The 16,681-nt window shown below is 33.3% G+C and overlaps 2 protein-coding genes across 3 annotated transcripts in view; one reads left to right on the top strand and one right to left on the bottom strand.

Moving 5' to 3' along the window:
* Window positions 1-479: 479 nt before the first annotated feature.
* LOC111053070 (sorbitol dehydrogenase-like) lies at window positions 480-14,261 on the bottom strand. Of its 2 annotated transcripts, none has more exons than XM_039419587.1 (8): window positions 13,642-14,261; window positions 11,577-11,610; window positions 10,086-10,250; window positions 7,990-8,149; window positions 4,469-4,653; window positions 3,197-3,378; window positions 2,531-2,652; window positions 480-979 (listed from the first exon to the last, which is right to left on the bottom strand). In XM_039419587.1, exons 1-8 carry the CDS (start codon window positions 13,696-13,698, stop codon window positions 811-813), a joined length of 1,074 nt encoding a protein of 357 aa, XP_039275521.1. In that variant the 5' UTR covers window positions 13,699-14,261; the 3' UTR covers window positions 480-810. The 2 variants fall into 2 exon arrangements, with proteins under 2 accessions (XP_039275521.1, XP_039275522.1); XM_039419588.1 differs by lacking the exon at window positions 7,990-8,149 and adding an exon at window positions 7,099-7,258 and having other exon boundaries at window positions 13,642-14,250.
* A 274-nt stretch (window positions 14,262-14,535) lies between these two features.
* Window positions 14,536-16,681, top strand: part of LOC111053071 (tubulin polyglutamylase ttll6) — a 39,408-nt gene continuing 37,262 nt past the window's right edge. Inside the window, 2 exon segments of the mRNA XM_022339902.2 lie at window positions 14,536-14,744; window positions 15,179-15,340. Of these exon segments, the coding sequence (XP_022195594.2) occupies window positions 15,199-15,340 (142 nt within the window). The 5' untranslated portion in view covers window positions 14,536-14,744; window positions 15,179-15,198.

Here is a 16,681-nt window from a genome sequence, read left to right as displayed (position 1 = left end):
GAGCCAAAACCATTTAATTAGTTTGTAGTTTATTTATTTGTTGATATAATTACAAATCATATGAATACGATCGGGATAGAACAACAGGCATAGCCCAAAACTATTCTGTTTCCAAATTTTGATAAATAATGAAATGTCCGAAAAAATAGGTTATGTTCTTACTGAGGAAAGTTAAAGTTCAAAGTTCTCTCCAAAAATATATATTAGAAATTTTGAATTTAGAATTATTAAAATACCAAATTATTATAGTCAAATATTGCACTTAATATCACCGCACTTTGAATAAATTAAGTTATTTCAGAAAATTTTGAAGCCAAAAATATCACTTATATAATAATGATCATCTACTTTGTAGTTCATGAAACAAGAGATTTTTGAGGAATTGAAAATGTTCATTGAAATTTTTTGAATAATAGCCTAACTTTCGTAATATCTAATCTGACTATTTGAATTGATGACTCCATTAAAAAACAACAACATTGGTTGCCTATTTCATGTTTTTTTTAATTTATGGACAAATGCAACAAATCAAGCATAATACAATTCAATTGATTTTTTATATTTATTTAAAAACATCATAACAAAAATATATTTTCTCTGAAACTAGTAGTAGTATTAAACGCGACAAGTACAGTATTTAAAATGTATACTTATATAATATAATATCTATAATACAGTCTTATGTACTATACAACCATGTATCTGTTCCAATCATAATGTAACTGGAAATTAACAATATCTACAGTTGAACTAAATAATAAATTATATTTAATAATTAAACTAACCATGGAATAATACGTTTTGGAAAATTCATCGATTCAAATTTTTATCACAGTAAATCATCACTTTGATAGGATTGCCTTTCCCAGTCCTGGCTGTATTGAAAGCTTCCAGTGTTTCCTCAAGATTGAATTTGTGTGTTATCAGCTTCTTCAGATTCAATTTGCCTGAAGATATCATTGATAAAACAACCGGATAGCTGTAAACAAAGAATAACTGTTGATGGATACAGTACATAAAATACATACATCTATTTTTTATGTGACAATTTACAAGCACTTATTTGAAGCACTTTTGGACATTTGTAAGGCTAGGCACACACCAGTTAGTCAAGACAAGACAAGACATGATCAGACACGTTCAGTCACAATACTTCACATAGTTGCTTATGAAGACATGTCTAATTGCAATGACTAATCAGTGCGAGTTGCGTCATAAGCAACTATGTGAATTATTGTGACTAAACGTGTCTGATCATGTCGTGTCTTGACTAACTGGTGTGCGCCTAGCCTAATGGTGAAGATGATTTTGAAAATGTTTATTTTTGTGAAAATTCAAACTCAAAAGTTTTCTAGCAATCACTTTTTATAATATCAAATATGTGTAACACTAATATATTTGCCTCCAAATATTGGTGCTTATTGGTTAATGCTAAATGGACTATCAAATAATGGCGGTCAGACAAACTTATGTTCTCCTGACCAAAAACCTAGCCAACATTTCAAAGAAATTGGAAATATACAGTGTATATGTAGGCATTTGAGACTGAAATGGAACTACATATATTGAGACTCTTGAAATTGGAAATATACAGTGTATATGAGGCATTCGAGCTTAATATGTGTATCTGCCATACGCTGAATAAATAAATTGTAGCTAAACCTAATATACAACTTGTTAACTATTTATACACTGTAGCATATCCATACTTTTCCACTAATGAAATCGTATTTATTACGGTAAGGTCGGTAACCTATTAATTAATTTCAACACTTGGAAATAGCCTTAATGCTGAAACATGATGTGTGTCAATAAAAAATTAATAAAAAGGTAGATACCAAGTGATTCATTTTAAAAATGTCAATCAATTATATGCTTGAATATGGATACCGGTATATGCTTATCTATTACCTTAAAAAAAGTATATGCTTAAAAAAATTAATGGGGGTCTTTCCTGCTGCCCCAATATTAGAAATAAATAAGTTATTTAATGAAATTTCCAAAACTTTGCAAATAAAACTAATAAATAAAATTAATGTTGACAAATTATTGGAAATAGCCTTAATGCTGAAACATGATGTGAGTCAATAAAACAATAAAAAGGTAGATACCAAGTGATTTATTTTAAAAATGTCAATCAATTATATGCTTGAATATGGATACCGGTATATGCTTATCTATTACCTTAAAAAAAGTATATGCTTAAAAAAATTAATGAGGGTCTTTCCTGCTGCCCCAATATTAGAAATAAATAAGTTATTTAATGAAATTTCCAAAACTTTGCAAATAAAACTAATAAATAAAAATTAATGTTGACAAATTATTTAACTGAATAGTTTCTAAAGTATATTTATTTATACATTGATAGATACAATATCATTCTCAACTATGAATGATTGGGAAAGGAACAACAGGCTTAAAGCCCAAAACTGTTCCTTCCCCAAATTTAGATAGAAATTGTCCAAGAATAGGTTATGTTTACACTTCATGATGAATGTCCAATTTTATATGTAAGGCGAAATTCACTTACTCATTTGCATAACGAAATACTCCTTTGATATCAACTTCTCGGCACATTGCAGCCAGAAGAGGCAGTTTCACTTCTTGTGCGCCCATTCCTACTAACACCAAAGTTCCTCCGTTCCTGGTGGCCTATAAGTTGAAAAATGTATCAATGAATATTTACTCTACAGTTGAGAATTATAATCTTGCATGCAGTGTACTGTATAAAACACGTACTGATCATTTCTATAATCAAAATTAGATTACATTTCAGGCTGGTCCACAACTGATCTCTTATTTACCTCACATCTTATATTTATTATTCTTCTCAGCCTTTCCTCACTCAGGTGGGGTCGGCGTTTCGAGTCAGTCGCTTCCAGATGTCTCGGTCATAAGCTCCGTTTGGTGTCCTCTAAGGCTAGGCACAAACCAGTTAGTCAAGACAAGACATGATCAGACACGTTTAGTCACAATACTTCACATTTCCATAATTGAAAGAATAAGACTTTGATATTGTCAATACCACTTTTATTTATTCGAAAATTAATTTATAATTCAGAACCAGGTTTCATGGTAAAACCTACCACATCTTCAGCTGAACTAATAAGTTTGTTGTTATTGGAGGAACAGGAAATTCAATTTTATTATAAGTTGAAATTATATTATAAAATTATATTGTATTAAGGTACAATACCTGTAGTCCCAATTTAATGGTTGACTCGAATCCACTGCAATCAATAGTGATGTCAGGAAGGTTGCCTTCAAGTATCTCCTGAATTTTTTTGGTCACTTCCTTTTCATCATCACTTGGTTTCACGAGTAGAGTGTGGTCGGCCCCTAGTTCCTTGGCTACTTCCAGTTTGAAATCCAACAGATCTAAAACATAAAAAGAAAATACAGTCTACCCATAGTATTACAGTCTACCCATACATAAATATTCATCGATATACAGTATAACATCTATATTCGTAGTTGACGGTACCAAGCATTTATTATAGTGAAGTCCACGTTATAATGGCAGTGGAGAGAGATAGAACAACGTTGCCGATCCTCTGTCTTGTCAATGCCTTCTATAGAAGGTAGCTGATGACAGTTTTATTGATGTAAAATTAACTGTTTATTCTCGTTTAGAATAATAAATTATATTTTATCAAGCAAGAAATTATATTTTTCATTAATTTCATAAAGAATTTTCATAATCAAGATGAATTATTTTGTTAATTATTAATCCTACATTGTTAAAAGACGATCTGGCAAAAGAGCGAAACGAGAAAGAGATAGCACTATACGCTTCATTGGATTATAGACAAGGATAGCAATACCATTGCTAATCAAACACTGCCATTATAACGTGGACCTCACTATACGAATTATGGAGGGTACTAATTATAGAGGCTATGAAGGAGGAGGATGAGAAGTAGAGGAGTAGGAGGAGGAGGCTAATCATTGAGGTTGAAGAAGAAAACATAAATGAACTATAGAATGTTAAATACATACTAATCAAAGAGCAATCATGAATGATATATTATAAATAAAATGGCAGAATAGATATGGTTAATTGATGCAAAATTACTACAAATTATATTGGTTGGTGTAACGCGTAATTCATTATTTGAAAGAACTAAGTAACTATTGTTCGATAACAATTATCATCATCATGTTCGTCAAAGATTTTTACTATTAGACTCTATTTCTACCATTAGGCTACTAACTAGAAACATTACGGGCCAGTTTCCGAGCTCGGGATTTAACTAAGAACTTAGAACTAAGTTCTACTACTTCATTGAAGGGTCATTGGTATTTGTGATTTACTATCCAATGATAGAGATGAACATTTATTTATTCTCACTTCTTTCTTACACTAGGTACATCATCAAAATGATATTATTCAAATTGAATATTTAAAAAAATACTAATTAAAATTTATAAAAGTTTATTCATTTAGATTTTTTTTATGATGAGTTACCTGTTATAATTACTCTTCTGGCGCCCATAGCTTTGGCACATATGAGAGTAACCAGCCCTATGGGTCCAGCACCTATCACCAGAACAGTATCTCCAATTTGCAGCTTTCCCCTTCGACAAGCATGCATTCCCACCGAGAGGGGCTCTATCAACGCTGCTTCCTCGAAACTCACAGAATCTGGTATCCTGAAATATTCATTCAAAATTAGTCAACAGTAATTGAATTATTATTATAAATTTTCAGGGTCAATTGCTAGAAGAGTAGGCTACTGTATAAGAGCATAGAGAAAATATAGCATAAGAATATATCCCATGGTATAGGGCGTTTTTGTTACGAATTTCACTGTTAACTCAAGCCGATAGTCCTTGTAGTTCTTTTTCGTGACGCTGGTAGTCTCTCATACTGTGCCGTTCTTACAATCTCACCCGACCAAAACAGCAATAATGGACAGTAGTCGACAGTAATCGGCTTGAAATTTGGATCATAAGCAACCTATACCATGAGATATCTTCCTATGCTATATTTTCTCTATGATAAAGAGTTATATATTACAGAACTCCGGTTAACCGAAAAAAGGGGGGGAGCCATTTCAGATGTTCTGTTAAACCATCACAGGCTGAAATATCCTATTAACATGATGTGTGTAGAATAATGAATTTACAAACAAGTCTATACATTTTAATAAACTGAAAATATGTTTTAATAAGTAAGGGCGAGCGACGTTACTTTAATCACATATACAGTCCGGGTCCTGTAGATTTGTCTGTCGGCGGAGGGCCACTAGAAAACAAATATATAATATATTTTCAATTAGAACTTATTAAACATATATGTATAATACTGTGTTTTATTCCAGCTACAAATGGAATAATGGATTAGAAAATCAACTGGTTACTAAAAAATATTATTTTCATTACTTATTACTGAAATCAGTTATGTTGCATACTTTGAATTATTTATTACATAACAACAGTTATGTTGTATTGAACTATTTATCGAAACATTTCAATTATTCGGGTTCTACTGTATTATTTAATAGGATCATTACAGTATTGCTTGATACGCTAACCCTGCACAGTTTAGACGCAAGTGGCTGGTACACACGCTCAGGTTTTCCTGTCAAGGTTCAATTATATATAAACTTTATATATTATTATTACGTTATTCTCGTAACAGTACCGGTAACGTTCATAGCTGGCCTTGGAGGAGAGATACATCTTGAAACATGACATTTAGATTATAATTTTTCAACACACAATAGAGGTGTTATGTGGACTATAGTCACCCTACCGAAAATACAGGTTCCTTTTTATCCTTAATTCTTTAAATATTTCATTTATTTATTTCATTCACACATGCACAAAATCAAAACAATATCCCACATCCTTACCTTCTCACCTATAGTGAAGTCCACGTTATAATGGCAGTGAAGAAAGATAGCAGAGCAACGTTGCCGAACCTCTGTCTTGTCAATGCCTTTTATATACGGTAGTTGATACAGGTTTATTGATGTAATATTAAATGTAAATTTTAGTTATAATAATAAATTATATTTTATTAAGCAAGAAATTATAATTTTTAATAATGAATTTTCATAATTAAGATGAAATATTTTGTTAATTAATTATTAATTCTACATTGTTAAAAGATGATCTGGCATCAGAGCAAAGCGAGAAAGAGATAGCGCTATCCGCTTTGTTGAATGATAGACAAGAATAGCAATACCATTGCTAATCAAATACTGCCATTATAACGTGGACCTCACTATAGCCTTGAAATCCTTTCACGTAAACCTTTCTTATTCTCCACTTCCCTCTCAATTCTGTCCATTCAAATAATTTCATTCCATATGATTCATCATTTTCATGCTTTTGCACAAATATTCTTCACATAGCTATAATTCAGTATAATTATTAAATCCAATTTACTAGTAGTTCTGTGAACAGTAGACCTCACGCAGTATTCTCATCCACAAGTACCTGATGAAAACTATAGACCTTATGGAAATACAGCAATAGACTGGCTTCTTCACACATCTGTGTAATCACTTGTCAGCTGATTTATGATGAATAATTCTATAGTCTGATTTTTATTCTAATATTGGCGTATGAAGGAGGCTCCTTTTTCCTTTTATATTATCCTTGAAATGCAAAATTTCCAAAAACCTTGTATATACGTCGACGCACAATTAAAAAAGGAACATACCTGTCAAATTTCATGAAAATATATTACTGCGTTTCGCCGTAAATGCGCAACATAAAAACATTTAAACATTAAGAGAAATGCCAAACCGTCGACTTGAATCTTAGACCTCACTTCGCTCGGTCAATAAATATAAAATATTATTGTAAGTACCTTATTGCTGAATAGGCTAATTGCATACGCCTCTGAATACGAACAAGTTCCATATTAGAGGAGTAATATCCATAGAAATTGAATGTATACATTTTTTCTAAAAATAAAATAAATTCGACATTTTTGCAATAAATTTCAAAAATTAAAACGGAGCAATATAACCGAACACGAAATACAAAAATGAGTATTTTCATGAACATAAGTTAGGAAGCAAGGTGTTAATGGAATTACATTTTCAAGAACGATTAAAGATTAGAAATTATCGAAATACTAACTTGTAGCAAAAATCAGCCGCATGTGCATAATAACGACACAGATTGCCATCGTAGGGAGGAGTCGCACAGAACCGCATGCCAGCACACAAGTTGTATCTGCCCTCCTTGCAAATTCGGCATTTTCTACACGAAACGCCTGGCTCTATTGCTACTCTATCACCTGCGAAACAAAACAGAAAACCCAAATTCAGTCTCTTCCAAAGGGTTTAAATAAACTTGAACTGTTGGTTGATAAACCATTTTGTACAGGAATTAAAAGTAAAGTTCAGGTGAATTGGAATGTGAAAATTGAATTGAATTGAAACTACCTCATATCGGACTTTGTTGTTCGTCTAATTTTGGGCGGATAGTTGAGGATTCACAGTTTTCTCTTCTTATGATTAGTACTTGTATATAAATTAATGAAAGGATGTATGAGTGGATGAATGAATTTACGAATGAATAAATGTATAATTTAATACACTGAGGCCCGGCTGCATAAAAGCCGGTTAGATTTTAACTGTGATTAACTTTACGAGAACCAATCAGAGAAGGCATTTCTGAAAAGACGGCTTATGTGATTGGTTATCGTGGAATCGATCAAGGTTGAAATTTAACCGGCTTTTGTGCAACCGGCACTGAGAATCAAGGTACCTACTTCCAGTTTACTGAATACGAACAAGTTCCATATTAGAGGAGTAATATCCATATAAATTGAATGTATACATTTTTTTCTAAAAATGAAATGAATTCGACATTTTTGCAATAAATTTCAAAAATTAAAACGGAGCAATATAACCGAACACGAAATACAAAAATGAGTATTTTCATGAACATAAGTTAGGAAGCAAGGTGTTAATGGAATTACATTTTCAAGAACGATTAAAGATTAGAAATTATCGAAATACTAACTTGTAGCAAAAATCAGCCGCATGCGCATAATAACGACACAGATTGCCATCGTAGGGAGGAGTCGCACAGAAACGCATGCCAGCACACAAGTTGTATCTGCCCTCCTTGCAAATTCGGCATTTTCTACACGAGACGCCTGGCTCTATTGCTACTCTATCACCTGCGAAACAAAACAGAAAACCCAAATATCAGTCTCTTTTTAAATAAACTTGAACTGTTGGTTGATAAACCATTTTTGTACAGGAATTTAAAAGTAAAGTTCAGGTGAATTGGAATGTGAAAATTGAATTGAATTGAAACTACCTCATATCGGACTTTGTTGTTCGTCTAATTTTGGGCGGATAGTTGAGGATTCACAGTTTTCTCTTCTTATGATTAGTACTTGTATATAAATTAATGAAAGGATGTATGAGTGGATGAATGAATTTACGAATGAATAAATGTATAATTTAATACACTGAGGCCCGGCTGCATAAAAGCCGGTTAGATTTTAACTGTGATTAACTTTACGAGAACCAATCAGAGAAGGCATTTCTGAAAAGACGGCTTATGTGATTGGTTATCGTGGAATCGATCAAGGTTGAAATTTAACCGGCTTTTGTGCAACCGGCACTGAGAATCAAGGTACTTCCAGTTTACTGAATATGGAGCCTAGTGTCTTTGATTAATGTCCGAGTTCCACAAATCATGTAAGTAGTATGTATGAAGGAATTGTATGAAATTACTCTAAGAAAGGTCTGGATTTAAAAATTATAAACAGTAAGATCGATACATGGACATATAACATCAATATACATTCACCTATTACAATCCTGTTATGCTGTTGATTTGCTTATGTGTATTAAAAAAATGTTTTACACCGATACATTTATCACTGACCTATCACAATGCCAGGAAATTCCAAGAATAATTACTAATTCACTTGAAAAAATAATATTCTCTAATTATTCACTGTTTAATGATATAGTTGATAAACAAGGTTTTGAACGATAGTCAATTCATTTTTCCTGGTTTTGTCCTTGAAACAAGTCTAATGTCGAAAAGATTATTCAAGTGAAGCAAGCGTTTAGTATCACAGTACTTTTACAACATTATTGCAGTAAATATTCAAGTTACAAAATCTAAATATTAAATACCTAATAAAAGATTTTTGCTAAAGATATCAAATTTATTTCAATTTGTGCCTTATTTTGATATAGTATTAGGCCTGCTATAATAACTCATATTTTTTCTTCACTATTCATTTTAAATCTCCGAATTTCAATTGTTTTTACGGAACTTGATTTGAATCACTTTTCCAAGTACCAAAATGTATTCATCTGTATCTATTAGAATCCTCGTATTATCATATTATAAATGTGTTGGAAATAATTTTAATAATTTAGTCGTCGACTAAAATAAAAGGCTGATTATCATATTAGTTATAATAGGATACCACCTTAAGTTATATCTGAACCCTAAGAGTCATATCATCACAAACAATATTCTTTTCTTATCAATTTATTCCAAAATAGCTTAGCTTTCTAGTTTCAGGCCCAGTTCAGTGTAAAAGACACAAATAACAACAAACTAATAAATAAAACGTACATAATCTGTACCCCTATATTATAGGGGTTAATAGCCCTATATTATAGGGTTATAATGTTAAACATATATATGTCTCGGCGGGTTATCTTCCTTTTTGTGAATTGCCCACTGTATACCTATGAAGGGGGACTAAGTGGTATTCACCTGGCCGATGAGCGAGCCATGTCATGGCTGGAGGGGACTGTGGGAGAGCTTGGCATCTGAACTCACAAAAATGAAGAAAACCTGACGAGACATATTTAGGTTGAACATTATAACCCTATATGTAAGTTTTATTTATTGTTATTTGTGTATTTTACACTGAACTGGGCCTGGAAAAAGCATAAGCATATTAGTTTCTAAATAGATGGTATAATAATGGCGAAAAAAATATTAGAGCTTTTATTCAAGAGATTACAGAGTTGATAAATTTGTATTATAGATCGCTAATGACGACATCTGAGTATATTAATATATACCAATATAATATCTTAGTGGATATTTTGAAAATCGATGTTCAGTAATTGTACCTTCTTTAAGATTGGATACGTCCTTTCCAGTTTTAACAACAGTGCCGCTTGCCTCATGACCTATGATCATTGGACTATCGACCACATAGTCAGCAATTCGTCCGTGAACTAGGTAGTGCACATCTGAGCCACAGATTCCAACGCAAGCCATCTTGATGAGTACCTCTGTAAAATAGAGACACATTTCAATTCATAAGGTTGAGCACATTCAGATTTATATAAATTAAAAACTTTCAAACACAAAAATTAAAGACACCTAAAGAACTCAAGTCCAAGCATATATACTCACTTCCCTATTGCGTGTTCAAGTTGAATGAAAAAGACTAAGAAATTGTCAAAACCCACAGATTTATTGATACTTAGAAAGACCAGTTTCGGTTATTACACCATTGTCAATCTCTGATAAACTATAAACCGGTAAAACTGATAAAGCCGATAAACTATAAACTCCATATAGTTTATCAGTAAAAACTGATAAACTATAAACAGCCGATAAACTGATAAACTATAATGAGTTTATAGTTTATCAGAGTTTGACAATGGTATAATAACCGAAACCGGTCTTTCTAAGTATCAATAAATCTGTGTTTTTTGTCAATTTCTTAGTCTTTTTCATTCAATATGAATAATTACCACAATATCAACTTCTCAACTATACAAAAAGCGTGTTTAAGTGGTAGAGTGGACATTACTGTCCAAACATCGCCACTTCAACAAACAAAGATCATTCTATTATATTATATTCCCTCTATGGGGCTACTAAATTCATCGAAATAGAAGTTATCAAGTAGGTACCTTTTTTATTTTATTAAATCACAGCCAGTTTCAATTTATTAAAGCCTTTTTTAAGTGTAAAACCACTTCAACATGAATTTTACACTTTAAATAGCTCTAGTAATGGCTTTTAATAGAATAGAAAAGGGTACTTGATAACCTTTTATGATTTCCAGTCCAGAATATATTTCAAAGTTTTAGGACTATCTGCATTTGAATCATCGTCAATACCACTGAATCTATTTATCCGTTAGGATATTATAATTAGGATGTAATGGAATAAATAAATAAATAAGCATAAGAAATAGTTTATAACTTATAGCCTAAATGAGTATTAAAGAATAATTGTTTTCAAGTTTTTGATCAAATTCACATAACAAATAAGTCTGGAGTGATCCGTGGTCTACTGGATATAGAGTGCTTGCGTAGCAGTCCAGAGAACCCAGGTTCAAACCCGCTCATCATCAAAAGTTTTTGACAAGGTTACTCCCTTTTTATCGGATGTGGTATGTTGAACTGTCGGTCCTGGCTGAAGTATGACAGTCGTAAGGCTCATTAACGACTTAAATGTGATTCATTTACTCAGGCGAGGTGATACTGGACTTCCGTCAGGGACTCCCACCAATAAAAGCTAAACAGATATTATTATTATTATTACATGTAAGTCTAGAGATTAAGCTAATATTGGTGCAACAGTTGAAGTGAAATTCATCTTACCATCATCTTGGATTTCTGGGATTGGCTTCTGTTCCTGAAAACATAAATTTAACATTAGTTTAACTGGGATATTTTATAATTTCTAGATATAGGCTACCATGAAGTCTATGGCCCGGTTGCACAAAGTTCGGTTAAATTTTAACCGTGATTAATTTCACGAGAAACAATCAGAGAAGGCCTTTTTGATAAGACGGCTTTTCTGATTAGTTCTCGTGGAATTAATCACGATTAAAACTTAACCGGCTTTTGTGCAACCGGCACTATAAATCTTCAATACAATAAAGCAGTAATAGGAACCGCAATAAAAAAGGTTAGCTCATGAAGGACTGCTGAATCTTGTGAATCATACTGTATAATGAAAGTTATGGATTAATAGGAAAATGTTCTCTATTCTACCTTTGAACTATGTTAGCAATAATTTTTATAGACGCTGTTAGTTGAAAACAATTTTATGAACATATTTTAGAGCAAAAGTAGCTTCATAAATAATTCATTATAATATTATCATGAGAAAAACTTTCAAAGTAGATAATAGACTACAATAGTTTTAAGAAGCTGAGAAGCAGTAAGATAAAAATGAGTAATGATGTTGATTAAAGAGAACCAAAGTATAGATTGCAAGTGGCCCTGCATATTTGTTTCAAAATAACATAGCAGTAAATGCAATTGGAATGTGGGCATAGATTACAGTAGCCTCTATTATATCAAAGAAAAATATTGAGAGAGGTTATCATCAGTTCAAGACAAGAGAGCTCAACCGGAAGGTCCATCATTACTGTAGGCCTAATTGTAAATAATAACATAGAAATACTGTAGTATTGTTGACTAGCACATATATTAATATTAAGTTTTATTTATTTATTGGATAAATAAATACAATTAGAATTGGAACCGTTTTGGGCGTAAGTTAGCCTGTGGTACTTTTCTGTAAGTTGTATAATTCTGAATAATTGAATCAATATCGGAATAAGAAAACAGAGGCTTGACCTCTGCCTTTTTTGATTGCAGTGAATGATGTTGCATGTTTGGATAGCAGAACGACTGTCTGCTATGGTGATGACACATTCTATGATATGGGCTGCAGTTCTGAGGATCGGAGGACGGCTATGCTTGAGATCAGGGTGTTTGCAACTGGTTCTCTTTAAACCTAGTCCTCCTCAATGAACAGAAAACGCAAACTATTGTATCCAGCCTTAGGAATGGAGAGGAATATACGAGTCTGCTTCGGTGAAGCTGCTTGGGTTGATCCTGGACAGGAAGCTGTCGAGGAATTGCCATATATGTTTGCAGTAGGCTGAGCTGGGTGGTTTTCTTGTTGAGAGGGCTGAGAGGTAGTGTTCCCATTCCTTGGGGTGTGCTACTTCATTTTCTTTCAGAGCACCATATTGTAAGGACTGGTTTTCTGGGGTGGATCTGCTGATGTTGGATGTGTGCTGCGCATGCAGAAGAGAGCCTTGCAGGTCATCCGTGATGCTGACAGACTACCTCATAGTCGTCCTCTCTTTGTTAGAGAGAAGATTCATGCGGTATTTGAACTCTATATTTTTTATACCCTTTGCAGGACACATGCGAATGTGGATAATCTTGCCACCAAGCAGAATTTCATACCTACAATACAAGGGGGCATAGATTGGACGTACCGTACCAGAGGCTGAGCAGGACGCGAACTGGTCTTGCCCATCTGTCTGTGAGACTCTTCAACAAGCTGCTAATAGCGGCAAGAGACCTGTCGACCAGGCGATTTCAGGGCATGCTAAGGGGATTGCTGGTGGAGAACTTGATTGGTTCTATAAAATTATATACCCTACTGTAGTTTGATGCATAATAGTTTATAAGCATGATAATAAAATATAAGTTATTATGCTGACTAAAAAATAGGTTTCACAAGAAATTACCGTACCGTACCAGGCAAATATGTGAATGAAATAGGTACTGTACAACCTATTCTAAGCATTAAAATTGTAGGTAAATAATAATAATTTGAAATTGATAGATTAAGATGATTCAGCTCAACATGATTGAGCGATATGGCTCTTATACTAGAAAAAATTCAAAAACAGCTTACCAATCGTAAATCTTCCTTCTTGTACAGAATAGCAGTCAGGTTATCAATAGCAGCCATAATTCAAGACTTCAAAATTTCAACTGTGCTAAAAGTGTTGATTGTTGATACGTCTTCAAACAATTGAGTTGATTAGCTGTTTGTCAACCAGATTAATAAAAATAAGATTGCAGATTTTATGGTTCAGAGACACCGGCAACAAATTAGTAACGTCAACGCCAAATCTACGTCTGCTGCTTATTACTAGTGGAATCGATAAGAATAAACACGCACAGATTGACGTTTGAGCTACGCTTCATTGAGTAATTTATATGAAGAAAAATACGCTGATGTAATAATTGCAGGATGTGTGTTTAACAAACAGGACAGGAAAAGCTACAACACCATCAACAAGGTCGAGCAATCAACATTTTACGTAGATGAGTAAGATAATTTAAATTTGCAGCAATGGAGAGAATAGAGCATTGTACTGAGTTGATATAGTGACTCAGTAGCCTATTAAAAACCAAAAAACCAGTAAAAAAGTATTGATAATGATGTCGTAAATAATTATTTTACAAGCCGACAACACGTTATCATGCGACTGTTGATTCCTGTCTGCTTGTCTCTTTTCTGTTGTTGTTTTCTCTTTTTCTGAAATCAAACAGCTGATTTCTATCATTTCCATATGACGCTAGAGCCAAACTTTAAAATGTATGTATTACTATTAAGTCATCTTTTTATCAAATCCTATGACTTCTGCTTGGTATTGTATTTTTATTCAAATTTGAAAAAAATGTTTGAAGTATAAACATACATGTTTATAGTTTTTTTTTGGAAAAAAATTGTTATATTTTGGAGCTATGATTATTAAGATGCATTATTATCATGATGGCGTTGGAAGTGACAGACAAGAAACAAGCAAAGCGAAATTCAATTCAAAAGTCAATAAAATTGAAATCCATCATCAGGCTTTAGTTGAAACTTAAAACGACCTAAAATACTATTTTCAGCTGTTTCTTACTGCTTTTTATAACTGAGTGTCCAAAATTTACCATGAATTGTTTTTTATCAGTACTCACAGTTTAGTTTTTATTTTGTTAGTGGAGCTTTCAATGCCTTTTCAGGTTAGTAGCCCTAGTTTTGAATTAATATTGCTATTTTTGTTCTTTTCAAGAATAAGTTGCTAGTTATTTATAAATCAACATAAAAACATTTCATTATTTTAAAAACATATAAAAATTGTTTTGAAAAGTCTCTAATATTTTTGATTTGTTACGAATTAGAAAATATGTAAGGGTGAACTAACTTACACATTACATTTTCTGCGTCCTCACCTGATTAAAAGAATTCCCATCTACTCTTATAGGCATTTATTATTACAAAGAATAATTCTCCCTGGTGATTGAATAATTTTTTATAAATTGAATAATTCATTCTTATTTTGACCCTATTTGAACGCCTTTTTTACCACTGATCAATTTAACAATTAACCTCACAACAATATAAATAGGCAGAACATAGGCTATTTAGAATAAACATGTTGGTATTTGATTTACAGGTAGAAATTAAAAATGAGGAATGACGTCGGGAAGAGTTAACCGGTTCAATTCTCCAAGGTTCATCAATTTTGTTGAAAATAATAATTTCTCAACTGATGATGACGAAGAAGACTGCGTATTCTGCAAGCTAGAACAATGCCAGTGTAGTGATGAAGAAAAAGGTAAAAATCACTCTTATATAATAAAGATTTGAATTGTAATCAATATTCTTTAGCCGGGGCCAAACTTTTCATGCAGTTTCCAATCCAATCACTGATTCAATCTGCCTTGAATGTTAAAAGTCGCTCATGTCAATCATGTGATCTGCCCTATCATCACTCCTCCACCCCAGAAAAATATTGGATATCTAGTGGGATCGGTACGCTGCACGTCATTGTGGCCGCGGCTTTATTCGTGTCGAATTTAGATCATTTGTTTATACTTCTTCTTCATCCATTACCCACAAAAATGAGCTTGCAATGTGCAAGATGTTTGCTTGCAGTAATAATCCTGTTAGCCCGTTCTTGCAGCTTCAGTATGTCCACAACCTAGACTAAATGATCCCATATACGTAGACCATAGGAAATATTGCAGGGGAAAGTGCATGATACATCATGACTAGATATGCCTCCCCTCAGCTTGAGCCAAAGGAAACTGATTCGGGAAAGTCTCTTGGTCACCTGCTGTATGCAGCTGTCCAGCTGAGCTTCAAATCCAGGATAAAGCCCAGCAGCTTCACAGGGTCTTGATCATAAGGCAGGTTTCGCGAAAAACTGATGATGTTTTGTGTCTTGCTCTCATTTAGCTGAAAGCGATTGACCTAAAACCATGAGGTTGAAGACTGCAGATGCTCCGCCGATATCTCACCCGCCGAACGTCAATACCTGATGAAAGCAGTGATATATCATTAGCAAACAGGATAGTTGCACGATTGTCATCTAGATCGTTGATCTTTTGTCTCAGTATTGAATCCTGAGGTAACCCAAAATTTACAGGGAGTGGTCGGGAAGCAGCTCCACTCAATGACACAACCGGTGTTCTCCCAGTTTGGTGTGACTCCAAGATACTTGATACTTGAAGTTATCCCACTGGGCAGCACTAAATGCGCCGTGGTCGTCATCGGAATAATCAGCTTGCTTCCTCAAAGTACTCATGAAGGCTGTAATATGGTTTCCTCAATAGGTGGCTCCTTGAGCATTTCCTGAATGGCCCAGATTGTTGATTTGCTTGATATCCTGGGTAATCCTGGTTATAAATTTTGCTGCATAAGTACTTTGGACCTTGTTGCACCAGCAACAATATTCAGAGATATTAAATAATCAGAGCTAATGTCAAGTGCGCAGGCCCGAAGAAGAACCAGTTAGGATAGGACAGTTCTTGTTTGAAAATGTGAGCAGTTTCGTTTACCTAGGCACAGAGCTAAATGTAGAAAATAAAATGTCTGAAGAAATAAACAAACGAATAATCAGTGGTAATAGAAACGAACCAGTTAGGATAGGACAGTTCTTGTTTAAAAATGTGAG

Source organism: Nilaparvata lugens, chromosome 1, assembly GCF_014356525.2.
Source record: "Nilaparvata lugens isolate BPH chromosome 1, ASM1435652v1, whole genome shotgun sequence".
In the NCBI taxonomy this organism is placed as follows: domain Eukaryota; kingdom Metazoa; phylum Arthropoda; class Insecta; order Hemiptera; family Delphacidae; genus Nilaparvata; species Nilaparvata lugens.
This window is presented reverse-complemented; position numbering and strand designations above follow the sequence as displayed.

Bases quoted from the DNA above. Each gene is read 5' to 3' on its own strand.
- LOC111053070 (XM_039419587.1), bottom strand. From the start codon at position 13,698: ATGGCTGCTATTGATAACCTGACTGCTATTCTGTACAAGAAGGAAGAT. The intron at 8,150-10,085 runs GTACAATTACTG...TTTGTTTCGCAG, and splicing joins CGTATCCAATCTTAAAGAAG to GTGATAGAGTAGCAATAGAG. The intron at 4,654-7,989 runs GTTAGTATTTCG...TGAATATTTCAG, and splicing joins GCGGCTGATTTTTGCTACAA to GATACCAGATTCTGTGAGTT.